The 14,724-nt window shown below is 41.0% G+C and overlaps 2 protein-coding genes across 3 annotated transcripts in view; both read left to right on the forward strand.

The window, feature by feature from the left end:
• The first annotated feature begins 5,904 nt into the window (after nucleotides 1-5,904).
• Nucleotides 5,905-8,743, forward strand: LOC114912107 (protocadherin alpha-C2-like). Its single transcript, XM_029257340.1, has one exon. The coding sequence runs from the start codon at nucleotides 6,262-6,264 to the stop codon at nucleotides 8,710-8,712; it is 2,451 nt and encodes an 816-aa protein (XP_029113173.1). The 5' UTR covers nucleotides 5,905-6,261; the 3' UTR covers nucleotides 8,713-8,743.
• Nucleotides 8,744-10,560: 1,817 nt separating this feature from the next.
• Nucleotides 10,561-14,724, forward strand: part of LOC108925281 (protocadherin alpha-C2-like) — a 38,126-nt gene continuing 33,962 nt past the window's right edge. The window contains exon 1 of one of the 2 annotated variants that reach the window (XM_029257344.1): nucleotides 10,561-13,177. In XM_029257344.1, coding sequence (XP_029113177.1) covers nucleotides 10,778-13,177 — 2,400 coding nt within the window. In that variant the 5' untranslated portion in view covers nucleotides 10,561-10,777. The remainder of the gene's footprint in view (nucleotides 13,178-14,724) is intronic. The other variant, XM_029257342.1, reaches the window with a different exon arrangement.

Genomic DNA, 14,724 nt, shown 5'->3' on the forward strand with positions numbered 1-14,724 from the left:
TGTGATCAACGGGGTTAGGGCAGACAGGGACAGAGTTGGGGCAATCAGATGGGTCAGGACACCCAGGCTGGGCAAGACCATCACTGAGGTCAGGTGCAATGTTGGGACAGTCAGGAGGATCAGAAGGTGTTTACCACATATCATAGCTGGGTTGCAGTTGCACAATCTGCTTCTCTTTATGTTGTGGTCTTAAAGGTGGAAAAAAGGGTGACTCTCTTGTGGGACAGGAATGCATTGTTTGTTTTCTTTAAATTAATGCAAATGACAAATTTGTATTACAAATGAATCTTTAAGAATCAGTTTTGAGCTGATACTCTTTTGTTCAAGTAAACTTTTAAATGACTGCTTTGACCTCAGTAATTTTTTTTAACTAAATTTTTTTTGTAAGACTTCTTTATATATTGTGTGTGTGTGTGTGTGTGTGTGTGTGTGTGTGTGTGTGTGTATTTTATTTTATTTATTTATTATTTTTTTTTTTTTATTACTACCCACTTCTGCCTGTTAGAATCATTGGGGTAATCTTGAGAGTGCACTGCAGTGGTTTATAGATAAATGTGATACAGTCTGGATGAAAGTCAGCACTTCCAAACTTTAGGCTGTGTTTTTCACCAGGGAGAAGGTATGTTCTTTATTCCAACTGGTTGAGAGCTGTTCTCAAGGGAGGAGTTAATATTCCTCATCATAAGGACTGCATGATCTTTCAAGAGAAATTGCAACGTAGGAAAATGGACTAGAGTGTGATGGTCAAAACTGGCAACTTACCATTCAGTGTGCATCTTCATCTATGATCATAAGCTTTTGGTCCTTACAGAAAGAACAAAAATCATAAGTACAAGCAGCAGGAATGATGGTCTTCTGCAGGGTGTAGGGCTCACATAAAATGAAGAATCCAGTAGTCAGGAAATTGCTATTTATCCGGACTGAGAAGTGCTAGTTTTTTTTTTTTTTTTTTTTTTTTTTTTTCTTTTAAATCTAGTGAGAATGCACCTTGAGCCTGTCCTGTAGAAGTCTACTGGGCATGTCATACTGGGAGGAAGAGCCAGGGCTTATCCAGGCCTTACTGGAGAAATTATATCTGCAATCTTGCCTGGAATTTCAAAGTGTTGTCTGAAGACTTGGAAAGTATTGCTATGGAAAAGGAAGTATGGTCGTCTTAGCCTGTTGCCACTGCAATGGGATAAGCAGTTGAAAATGGACAGATGGTTACTTTTATAAAATAGTTATAGTTATTCTTGTTATACTTTGTGTTATTTGAATCCTTCTTAAAGCCTTGGTCTATCCTACAACTACATGGTTACACTGATCCAGTGGATGATTGACTGAACAGAATACAGTACAGTCATTGTCTGGCTAATACCATATGTGGTCCCCAATAGGGCACTTTAATGGGTGTGACATTTTTGAATAGTTTGGCAACACTGATTTTAGGGGCCACTGTCAGAAGTATACTAATTACTTGATGATAATTATGCCTATGATTGAAATGCAAAGTCCAAGCAGCACATGCACATTACTGGGCAATGAATAATTTATGAATTTCAATATCTGCAAATACAGACCTAAAACATGCTATAGTGCTCTACTTACACCATGCTTTTAGAAGTAGTGCTATTGATGAGAGGCTCAGGAGACAATGTGAGAATTTTTTTTTTTTTAAACTGAACCCCAGCATGTCTCTGTAGAAGTTCTTGAAATATATGCAAGCACACAAGACAAAGTCTTGAACACCAATAACTGTATGGGCTTTCAGCAACAACAGTTTCCCAATGGTCATTACACAAACCATCAATTCAATAAAATTTATACCTATAACACTGAATTAAGATGAACACAAATATTGACAACACAACAGTAAAAACAAATATTAAACTTTGTACAAGAACTAAGTCCAAAAGCAATGCAGCCACAGCTCCTTGTTGCTAATGCAATACATTGTAACATATATCTAACCTTACATAACTGGAAAGCCTTACCTTGTTTTTCTGTAGTTTTGGTGGTGCAAAATAAAGTGAAATTTGAAAATATATGCATTTATATTTTGTTTATTTTGCATTATAGTTGTAATTTTCAGAGGACATGGGAAGACGAGAGGTTGGAACCAAGCATGTGTTTTATTGAAGAGAATCGGGACAGTGGTTGTTTGGGCGTGGTGATGAAGAGCCGTGGCCAAAGTCCGGGTCAAAGCCAAGTTGGTTGCCTTGATCTGTGGGGCAAATCTGAAATTCAGATCAGGGAACAGAGCGAAGGTTGAAGCCTACAGTATTATCTGAGTGGAGAATCCAAAATTCAGGTGTAAGTGAAAACCAGAGGAGCTGGAGCCATCACCATCACAGGGTAGACAGATGTCACAATGAGATTCTGCGAGTGTTGTGGTTGGTGAATCAGCTATTATGCCTCCCCTTGATTTAATGCAGGTGTACTTGCTTATGCTGCTGGAATGTATTCTGGGTCATGACAATATTATATCATGTACAAAGGTATGGATTGATAAGACATTTTTAATATTTATTTTACAATTCTGGTGCATATTTTTGTGTTATATCAGCAAATCTATACCCTATTTGTGTGTAAAAGGAAGTAAAGGTCAAATTATTACTTAAAGGTCCACAGGATGGATAAAGAAAATGATGTAATGTGCGGCAGGCAGAACCCAAGGCCACAACCTCCTCACTAAGACTCCTGGCTGTATACCTGGGGAAAGCATCCATCTAATCTCCATCTCAATTCATTCTTCAGAATACATTTTCTTAAACAGTGGTTTACTCATTGATTGAATGATTAGCAATAGGTGAAACCTTGGGCAACCTAGAAAGAGAAACAGCAATACAAAGAGATTATGAATACATCTACATACAGTATGTAAAGCAAGGACTAAAAATTGCAGTTATTTCAGTAAGTGTAGTAAAAGTACTATCATCCAACCATTTTGCAGAGGGAACTTCGGATATAAACTGCAACAACAAAATACTACAATAAAATTGAGTAATTAAGTAAGGCTAACATGGGTCCTCATAAATTTTCAATGCACCTTTCAGCAGACCAATTTTCTGTTTAGTTTAAGGATATTTAAGCATGTTTAAATCCTGCTACTACTAGTTATATAGACAACCCAAGTAACAGTTTTAAATGGAAAGAACTGAAAATTAAGAAAGAGTGTGAGAGATAACAAATCTGATAATTCATAAGGAGGCTGTAAAACAAAAAGTATGGCAACATCTCTGAATTTGCCCATTTGTGCAGCAGGGGATTCTTAATGGAACAATTCAGGAGAAGCACTTCGCTCAAGGGTACTAAATTAGGGGTAAAAGAAAATTAACTGGGGCCTGTTCAGATTGGATGTTGATACTTGTCATCATTACGTTACCAACTGCCTCTTTGAGGAAAAACAAGTATCAAGTCCAGCCAGACCAGTTAAAGTCTCTATGAAGAGAGATGCACAGAACAATTGTTAAGCTTTTCCACTGTGGCTGTAAATTTGTGAATTGTGTCTGCAAATAATGGAAGTAATTTTTAGTGGCTGTTTTTCTAGATGATTTTTGCTTTGTTTTTAAAAGAAATTTTGGGGTTCATGAGTGATTCTATTGGTAATTATTTTTCAAATTTTTTTAAAACTTTTTTTCCTGTAATAGTCGTACTGACAGGCTTTTTATTAGTGGTTGTTTCTTTTTTGTAAATATAGCCCAAAAAAAAAAACCCGTTCAACTGCTGCTGTCCTGCTTGGCGTGCCTGACGATCCATCCGGGGTGTGTCCCCCTCCCCCTACAGCCTTATGCCATGTGTTGCCTGGTTGTCTTCCAGCTTGCTGCGACCCCGCTCAGAACAAGTGGTTGTAGACATTGTGTGTGTGTGTGTGTGTGTGTGTGTGTGTAAGATTAACTTAGTTATTAAAATTTGCAATATTTGTTCATTAGTTTGCAAGACTCAGTGTCCAAGGTGCTCAAGGTGCCCCTAAAACTTACATTCATCTTGAAAAAGTGACTGGAGAGGAATATTAGTGCAGCACTGTACATGTGAAAGTATAGGATTCTCTCTGTCAAGAAAGGTTTTAATAAAGTGTTATAACAAAGTTACTCTAAAAACTTCAGGAGATTGTCCCTCCAACCTTTTTCCTTTGACCTTTCTAATCTCAGTCCTCCCACTGCTTCATTGCCTTTGAGACAGACGTTTATCCTGAATGGCTCTAAATGCTCAACTGTTAAAATTGGTAAATGACTGTAAATCCCTTTGGGTAAAGCTGTCATATGAAGGGAATATGAATGATATAACTTAAGTCGGGGCAATGGGTAGTGTGTCCTGCTGTCACCTAGTAGTCAAAGGACATGAGCTTGAATCGCTGCTCTTCCTGTAGTACACTTGATCAATGCACTTACTTGTAATTCTTTCATTATTGTTACCCTTGTGCATAAACTGGTAAATAATTGTAGGTTATTTAGTATACAAATCTAAGCATGTAAGTCATCTTGGAAAAAGGGGCCAGCTAAGTAATAGTCAATATGGTGGCATAGTGGCACAGCAAGTAGTGCTGCTGTCTCACAGCACCTGGGTGGTGCAAGAGAACATGATTCAATCTCTGCTCAGTCTGTGTTGACTTTGCATGTTCTCCCCGTGTTTGTGTGGGTTTCCTCTGGGTGCTCTGGTTTCCTCCCACAGTCCAAAGACATGCTGGTCAGGTTCCCTCCATAGTGTGTGTGGCTGACAGTGTGTTCCACTGATGTATGGATAAGTGACCCATTGTAAGTAATGTATCTAGCAGTGTAAGTCATCTTGGTGAGTAAGGTGTGAGTTCACTGGAAGCTGCTTTGGAGAAAAGCATCTGCTAAATAAATGTAATAATACAAAACAGACTGTGGTCTTCGTTTTGTATTTATTTGATCAGTCTAACTGACAATAGATATTAATTTATTCAAAGTATTAGTTAAAACTGCATATTTTAGCTGTTAACAGGTTCAAATCATTAAATATAAACATTCTTTAAGGTTCTGACTGAGACACAGTAGATAGATGCACCAAAAAGGAGAAGGGGATCTCAGTCTAGGTTGTAGATGGTTATTGGTTATCAAAATGGAGTTGTCAGAGAGAGATGCCACAGTGTGTGCAGTTACATCTGAGTTGACTGGGGGAAAAATAGAGCGAGAACAATGTTTTGTCTGCACTGGAGTGGGAGAGGAACCCATGAGAGGAAATGACTGAGCCAAAGGATGCAGTGCAAGAAAAAGTAACGTACCCAGCAGTGAGCCCTGTGGAACACCTGTCTGGAGAAACTGAAGGGCAGAAAGAGCTGTGCCAAACCACCTGATAAAGTGTAGCTGAAATGTAAGATTCAAATGATTTCAGTGCTGAAAGTGCATCTGGTGTTTAGCTGTATTATTTTTACTTTTGTAGTTATAGATCACGAGTCCATTATGTTTTAGTTTTTATGCCACCAGTATGTAAGTGATTACTGGATATTTGTTGGTCTAATGTAAGTTGGTGTTGTGATAAGCTTTTTAATATTTTTTTTTTTTTTCAGATTTTCTACTGTTGGTTATTATTACTCATTTTATTAATTTTCTTGTTTTAACTAATACTGCCCTGTCCCAGTACTGCTGCCCTTTCCCTCTTGTCTGTCTCTCTAAGCCCAGCTTGAACACTTCTACTCATTTAGCTGACATTTCTGTCCAGAGTAACTTACAATGTTAAGCTACTTATTTTTTTTTTACACATTTATACAGTTGAGTAAATTTTACTACAGCAATTTAGGGTATATCTAACTCAAGGCTACAACAGCACAAAATAGGATTTAAATCTGCGACCTCTGCTTTCATACTTCATTTAAAATATTTAAGCAGTGAAACATTTTGGGATAGAACATGTAAATGGATAACGATTTTGTGTATGTCATAGAATCCCCTTCAATTTGCCCGTTAAAATGACTATATTCACCAAATGGAAGGTCCTGCATGTTCTGAACTGACCTCAGACTGACGTTAACTTCACAACCGGGTTGTTCCGATGTTGATGCACAACGTGTCGCTGCTGCACAATAATTCGCGCAGTTCTGCCATCGAGGAGAAAAAAAGAGCGATTCTCCGCTGTGGAGGGCTGTCTTAGTAAAAGGGTTGGATTTCCACGGATCTCGTTTACAGAAGCTCTTCCTCTCTCGGATGATTTAGTATATTACGATTATTAATGTTAGTTCTGTATGTTACAAACCTGGCGTTGGGGTAATTTATTCATGCTTGAAACACCCTATCATTAAAGCCAATTATATTACCTGCTACAATGTCACCGCTGTTTGTGGACATTGGAACGAGGTACGTGTCGGTTTCTTTTGTTTTCTATGCGATGTGGACCGTGGCGTTGGCCGTGACTCGATATTCCATACCTGAAGAAATGGAAAGAGGATCGGTTGTTGCAAATTTGGCGACTGATTTGGGACTGAATGTGGAGGTTTTGGCTCAACGCGAGGTTAAGCTCGATATTATACACAGCAAGAAATATCTAGAGGTCAACACGGAGACCGGAGAACTGTATATTGTAGAGAGAATAGACAGAGAATTTCTGTGTCCAGCGAAAACTACGACGACTTGTATCTTAAAATTAGATGTAATAATTAAAAACCCATTACGCATTTTTAACGTTGAACTGGAAATAACAGACATCAACGATAATGTGCCGCAGTTTCGGAGAGACAGGATAGAACTGGATATTTCAGAGTCCGCGTCACCGGGAGAGAGATTCTCCCTCACGAATGCGGTGGATCCAGATGTCGGATCAAATTCGATCAAAAGCTACCATCTAAGTGAAAGCAGAAATTTCAACCTGGATATTCAGACGGGGAGTGATGGGTCGAAGTATGCGAACCTGGTTTTGAAAAAGGCTTTGGACCGAGAGGAAGAGGCTGTACATAACCTGATACTCACTGCTGTAGACGGCGGAGTCCCCGCGCGCTCCGGCACCGCCAGCATCATTGTTCGCGTGCTGGATGTGAACGACAACGCCCCTCAGTTTGAGCAGCACGTTTACTCTGTTAATGTCTCCGAGAACTCACCGATCGGAACTCCCGTATTAAAACTGAATGCCAGCGATTTAGACGAGGGTCCAAACGCAGACATTGTCTATTCTTTCACACTTTACACCTCTGAAAAAATTCAAGACATGTTCTCGCTAAATGCGAATACAGGCGAGATAAAAGTGAAAAGCGTTATTGATTATGAGGAGATCAAAACACTGGAGATGCACATTCAGGCTCATGATAAAGGAACTATGATCCAGCTTTCAGGACAGTGTACAGTAATGGTGTTTGTTACTGATGTGAATGACAACCATCCTTCTATCACGATTACATCACTTAAAAACACGGTGAAAGAGAATGTTCCAGTAGGTACAGTAATAGCCCACATTGCAATACGTGACAGGGACTCGGGTAACAATGGTGTAATTGACATTAATATAGAGGAGCAGTTGCCCTTTGCGTTGAACAAATCGTCAGATAACGAATTTGCACTAATTATTTCAGAACCACTGGACCGTGAAAAAGTTTCAGAATATGATATTACTTTTATAGTCACTGACAGAGGTATACCTCCATTGTCGGATAACGAAACAATTACACTGGAGCTCCTGGACATTAATGACAATGCGCCACAGTTTCCGAAATCGTTCTGCACTATTCCTGTGTTGGAAAACAATGCACCAGGTTCGTTGCTCAGTTCGTTATCTGCGTTTGATCCAGACCTCCATGAAAACCAGTATCTGGTTTATTTCATCATAGAAAAGGAAATAGTCAACACGTCCATGTCTATGCTGTTCTCTATTAATCCCGAAAATGGTGATCTTTACGCACTGAAAACCTTTGACTACGAGAGAGAAAAGGAGTTTCTGTTTCACATCGAGGCCAGAGATTCTGGTGTTCCTCCACTCAGCAGTAACGTGACTGTCCACATCATTATCATGGATCAGAACGACAACACTCCTGTCATAGTCTCTCCATGGCGCTCGCACGGATCTGTGGTTGAGGAAGTGATTCCTCGATCTATTGATAAAGGACACCTGGTGGCCAAAGTGATCGCCATTGATGGAGACTCTGTGCACAATTCTCGGATTTCATACCAGTTCCTGCAAGTCACAGACGCCACACTATTCAGTCTGGACCAATATAATGGAGAGATCCGCACAATGAGAATGTTCAGTTACAGAGATGCTCGTCACCAGCGCATGGTCGTCATGGCTAAAGACAATGGAGATCCTGCTCTCTCTGCCACAGTTACCATCAAGATATCAACAGTGGAACAAGCTATCAAACCTTATTCTGATACAATGGAGGTTCCTCTGGAATATGACATCTTCTCTGACTTAAACCTTTATCTGGTGATTGGTTTGGGCTCTGTGTCATTTCTATTATTAATCACCATTTTGGTGACTATTGTACTGAAGTGTCAGAAACCAAAGCCCATCAACGCAGCTCCTCCATGTAGGAACAGCGTCATCAGCCAGAGAAACTCTACTATAGGAGATTCCACACTGATCTCCAGCGATGCCTACTGGTACAGTTTATTTCTAGCGGAGACGAGGAAAGGGAAGGTGGTGGTTAGACAGCCTGTACCGAAGGCCGGATACATAATTTCCAGTATACCACGGAGCACAGGCCTGACTGAGACCAGTGAATCAGCTGCTTCCACACTTCAGGTAAGACCGACCAATTCCTTAATGCCTGTTTGTTTGTTAAATTGATCTGTACTGCAGCTCAGCAGTTGTCACTTTATTTCCCATTTCATAGTGTATGAACACTCTTAGTTTTCTTTTAAAGACTAATATTTACCGATGAGTATCAGGTTAACTGCATTCTCAGGCAGATTTTTATTTTTTTTTTCTGACACTACACTATTACACCATTTTACATCAATCCAAGGTTTTCCATTTGGGCAACATTTTGTATTTGTTTGCAAAGTTTCACAATTGCTTCATGTTGATTTTAAGTTGTTGTCAAAGTAAATGATACTGATTATTGTGGGGTGAGAAGTTCACGTACGTCATTCATCTTGAAATTGGAAAATGTGGTTTTTTTAAACTTTGTAACTGCATGTGATCACTGTAACAACATTCGATGGTTTATGGGTTTAAATGTAGTGCTAAGCCTATGCAAAACAAAATTATGAAACAATTTATTTGAGTGCGTTTTTAGATATCACTACAACAGTTTATGCTACTCTTGACCCAATGTCACATCCATGCTCACAACACGTGACTCTGCACTAGCTCATGAGTAATCGCTCACCGTGTAAAGATCCTCTTCAGCTCCCGCACCATTGCGGAATCTTGTTAGGGACAACCGCCCTTCCTCGTGTGGTACACGCACACGCTCTGTTCATGATCTCCGGTTTTTTGACTCCTTGCTTCGTTCTCCGACCATGTCCGTGGATCCTCGTTCCTGTCCTGTTGGCCGATCGACCGACCCTTAGCCTGTCCCTGCTTTTGAGAACTTGCCTCTTCCCTCAACTTCTGACGAACAACGCTGCACTTGGGTTCAGCTGTCCTGGCTCCCTGTGTTCTGCATGACACCCAAGGCCTTATGTTTCCAAGTTTCAATAAGTGGAAAGTAGCGGTTTCAGTATGTTTCTGTGACGATTACAAATTAACATTTGATTGGTTTGAAAAACTCAATGTTTAAGTGGTAATCATATTTAAAGTTTCAGTGTGAGACATAACTGATGCGTTTATTGTCATTATGAAGCAATGAATACAGGAAACAAATGGCAGTTTTTGACGAGTAGGATGGTAATAATTACATTTACATCTATTCATTTACAGTAGCTCACCCTTTTCTCCAAAGGGACTTAGTGTTCAACTACTAACTATAATTTTCCCATTTATACTGTCACTGTAAATACACTGGGACATCCCTCTTTTTCTTAACGGTGGTCTTATATACTCAGTTCAGGAAAACCTTAGAATTTCAGAAGTATATTCAGCGATCAGACACAGCTCGTAAATATAATTTTCTAGTGAAATAGTGGAACTTTCATCATAGCAAAACGAGTACGACAGAAGAAAACGGAAATATGTATCAAAGGACTTATTTAAAACGCAGTGCGTGAACAACGAAGTTAAAATATTCAGAGCACCTTAAATAACATATTCATGGAGGCTAATTTCGTGTTTGTTTAAAATGGATATCATCACACAAAATCCAGAAAGAATATTTAATATCAAAGTAGAAATCATAGTTATTAACGACAACACGCCACGTTTTCGAAGGGGAACAATTCGGATATTTCAGAGTCATCAGCAACCAGAGAGATTCTGATGACTCTGATTGCACCCTGATGGGGGTTCCTATTCGATCATATATGTGTGTATAATATATATATATACATACACATAGCTTTGGTTTGAAATGACCAACAGCTTGATTCATTTAGCAGACGATTCCGCTTCCCAAATGCATCGATTCTTTAAGATGATCAAAAATGCATTTTGTTTCTGTTTATCTACGAACGCCGTGATCCAAAGGGTTTCATTAACGGATCCACGATGTTTACACACTGTGTCGCTGTTCCCTAAAAAATGTCAAGTGATGCAGCTCAGGAGCAGCCATAACGCTTCACCGAGACACCAGGCTTCTGTGTTCCTAGTAGGAGGAGCTCCGTCCTTACCGAAGTCTTCAGCACGCAATATAGCCTGTCCTTCTTGAATAAATATTCTCACCCAAGCGCATCGAAGACATCTCTTCTTACAGATACGTCATTTGTTCTGTTTTTTTTTTTTTTTGTCCGGGTGCATTTTTTTCAGATGAACAATGACACTACAGTGTACCGCACAAGGTAAACGACAAATGTCTGTGTTCGTGTTTTGGATGATGTGGAGCAGCGCCTGGGCCGTAATTCGGTACTCTATTCCCGAAGAAATGAAGGAAGGTTCTGTGGTGGCGAATTTAGCAGCTGATCTTGGAATCAATGTTGGCAGTCTGGCTGAACGTGAGGTAAAACTCGATATTTTAAATAGTAAAAAATACCTGGATGTGAACAAAGACACTGGAGAATTGTATATTGTAGAAAAAATAGACAGAGAGAACATCTGTAGCATGAAATCCTCATCGTGTTTGCTTAAAATGGATGTTATAGTAGAAAATCCAGAAAGAATATTTAATTTTGAAGTAGAGATACTGGATATTAATGACAACGCGCCACGTTTTCGAAGGGAAACAATGCATTTGGATATTTCTGAGTCGACGGCCGCCGGAGAGAGATTTTCGCTCACGAATGCAGTTGATCCCGATGTCGGTTCCAATTCCATCAAAACATATTATCTAAGTGACAGCGAGAATTTTAAACTGGATATTCAGACGGGAAGTGATGGGTCAAAGTATGCGAACCTAGTTTTGAAAAAGGCTTTGGACCGAGAGGAAGAGGCTGTACATAACCTGATACTCACTGCTGTAGACGGCGGAGTCCCCGCGCGCTCCGGCACCGCCAGCATCATTGTTCGCGTGCTGGATGTGAACGACAACGCCCCTCAGTTTGAGCAGCACGTTTACTCTGTTAATGTCTCCGAGAACTCACCGATCGGAACTCCCGTGTTAAAACTGAATGCCACCGACTTAGACGAGGGTCCAAACGCAGAGATTGTCTATTCTTTCACACTTTACACCTCCGAAAAAATACAAGAGATGTTCTCGCTAAATGCCAATACAGGCGAGATAAAAGTGAAAAGCGTTATTGATTATGAGGAGATCAAAACACTGGAGATGCACATTCAGGCTCATGATAAAGGAACTATGATCCAGCTTTCAGGACAGTGTACAGTAATGGTGTTTGTTACTGATGTGAATGACAACCATCCTTCTATCACGATTACATCACTTAAAAACACGGTGAAAGAGAATGTTCCAGTAGGTACAGTAATAGCCCACATTGCAATACATGACAGAGACTCGGGTAACAATGGTGTAATTGACATTAATATAGAGGAGCAGTTGCCCTTTGCGTTGAACAAATCGTCAGATAACGAATTTGCACTAATTATTTCAGAACCACTGGACCGTGAAAAAGTTTCAGAATATGATATTACTTTTATAGTCACTGACAGAGGTATACCTCCATTGTCGGATAACGAAACAATTACACTGGAGCTCCTGGACATTAATGACAATGCGCCACAGTTTCCGAAATCGTTCTGCACTATTCCTGTGTTGGAAAACAATGCACCAGGTTCGTTGCTCAGTTCGTTATCTGCGTTTGATCCAGACCTCCATGAAAACCAGTATCTGGTTTATTTCATCATAGAAAAGGAAATAGTCAACACGTCCATGTCTATGCTGTTCTCTATTAATCCCGAAAATGGTGATCTTTACGCACTGAAAACCTTTGACTACGAGAGAGAAAAGGAGTTTCTGTTTCACATCGAGGCCAGAGATTCTGGTGTTCCTCCACTCAGCAGTAACGTGACTGTCCACATCATTATCATGGATCAGAACGACAACACTCCTGTCATAGTCTCTCCATGGCGCTCGCACGGATCTGTGGTTGAGGAAGTGATTCCTCGATCTATTGATAAAGGACACCTGGTGGCCAAAGTGATCGCCATTGATGGAGACTCTGTGCACAATTCTCGGATTTCATACCAGTTCCTGCAAGTCACAGACGCCACACTATTCAGTCTGGACCAATATAATGGAGAGATCCGCACAATGAGAATGTTCAGTTACAGAGATGCTCGTCACCAGCGCATGGTCGTCATGGCTAAAGACAATGGAGATCCTGCTCTCTCTGCCACAGTTACCATCAAGATATCAACAGTGGAACAAGCTATCAAACCTTATTCTGATACAATGGAGGTTCCTCTGGAATATGACATCTTTTCTGACTTAAACCTTTATCTGGTGATCGGTTTGGGCTCTGTGTCATTTCTGTTACTGATTACTATACTGGTCACCATTGTCCTGAAGTGTCAGAAACCAAAGCCCATCAAAGCAGCTCCTCCATGTAGGAGCAGCGTCATCAGCCAGAGAAACTCTACTATAGGAGATTCCACACTGATCTCCAGCGATGCCTACTGGTACAGTTTATTTCTAGCGGAGACGAGGAAAGGGAAGGTGGTGGTTAGACAGCCTATACCGAAGGCCGGATACATAATTTCCAGTATACCACGGAGCACAGGCCTGACTGAGACCAGTGAATCAGCTGCTTCCACACTTCAGGTAAGACCGACCAATTCCTTAATGCCTGTTTGTTTGTTAAATTGATCTGTACTGCAGCTCAGCAGTTGTCACTTTATTTCCAATTTCATAGTATATGAACACTCTTAGTTTTCTTTAAAGACTAATATTTACCGATGAGTATCAGGTTAACTGCATTCTCAGGCAGATTTTTATTTTTTTTTTCTGACACTACACTATTACACCATTTTACATCAATCCAAGGTTTTTCATTAGTGCAACATTTTATATTTGTTTGTAAAGTTTCACAATGGCTTCGTGTTGAGTTTAAACAGTTGTGTCAAGATAAAGAGAACTGACTGTGGGATTGTCATGGCTGCGGGGCTCAGGAAGGCAACAGACTCAAGCGCGGTGCGAGTTTCCAATTTTATTGGTGAACAAGAAACGGGCAAGAGAATAGTCAAGGCACAGGCAATCAGCAATCGTTGTTGAAGGGGCAAGACTGAAATCGTTGTCGAGGAGAAAACAGGCAAAAGGCTGGAAAGCCAGGAAGTGTTTCAGCAAATGTAGGTCGATTGGGAAACGGTGGTTGCTCATTTCTGAGGTTCTGCATGGGAGATCCACTGGCACTGCCTTTAATGCATCCTCCCATCAGCCTGCAGCAGATGTTACTGATGTGCTAGCGGGTGGGGTTGCGACAAGGATAAGATGTTCATGTATTTCATTCCTCTTGGAATCGAAAAGTGTGCTTTTTCACACAGTGTAACTGTACATGATCAGAGTAACAACATTTGATGGTTTTTTGGTTTAAGTGTACTACTAAGCCTATGGAAAATGAAATTATGAAGCAATGTATTTGAGTGCGTTTTTAGATATCACTGCAACAGTTCGTGCTACTCTTGACCCAAGGCCGTATGTTTCCAATTTTCAATAAATGGAAAGTATTGATTTCGGTATGTTTCTGTGACGATTACAAATTGACATTTGATTGGTTTAAAAAAACTCTATCCATCCATCCATCCATCTTCCTCCGCTTATCCGGGGCCGGGTCGCGGGGGCAGCGGTCCGAGCAGATTCCTCCAGACTTCCCTCTCCCCGCACACCTCCTCCAGTTCCTCTGGGGCAACCCCAAGGCGTTCCCAGGCCAGCCGGGAGACATAGTCTCTCCAACGTGTCCTGGGTCTGTCCCGAGGCCTCCTCCCAGTGGGACAAGCCTGGAACACCTCCCCAGGGAGGCGTCCAGGAGGCGTCCGGAACAGATGCCCGAGCCACCTCAACTGGCTCCTCTCGATGTGGAGGAGCAGCGGCTCTACTCCGAGCTCCTCCTGGGTGACTGAGCTCCTCACCCTATCCCTAAGGGTGCGCCCAGCCACTCTGCGTAGGAAACTCATTTCTGCCGCTTGTATCCGCGATCTTATTCTTTCGGTCATGATCCAGAGTTCATGACCATAGGTGAGGGTAGGAACGTAGATCGACCGGTAAATTGAGAGCTTCGCCTTACGACTCAGCTCCCTCTTCACCACAACAGACCGGTACAATGACCGCATTACTGCGGACGCCACACCGATCCGTCTGTCAACCTGCCGCTC

The sequence above is a fragment of the Scleropages formosus genome, chromosome 13 (genome assembly GCF_900964775.1).
Source record: "Scleropages formosus chromosome 13, fSclFor1.1, whole genome shotgun sequence".
NCBI classification, from domain to species: Eukaryota; Metazoa; Chordata; class Actinopteri; order Osteoglossiformes; family Osteoglossidae; genus Scleropages; species Scleropages formosus.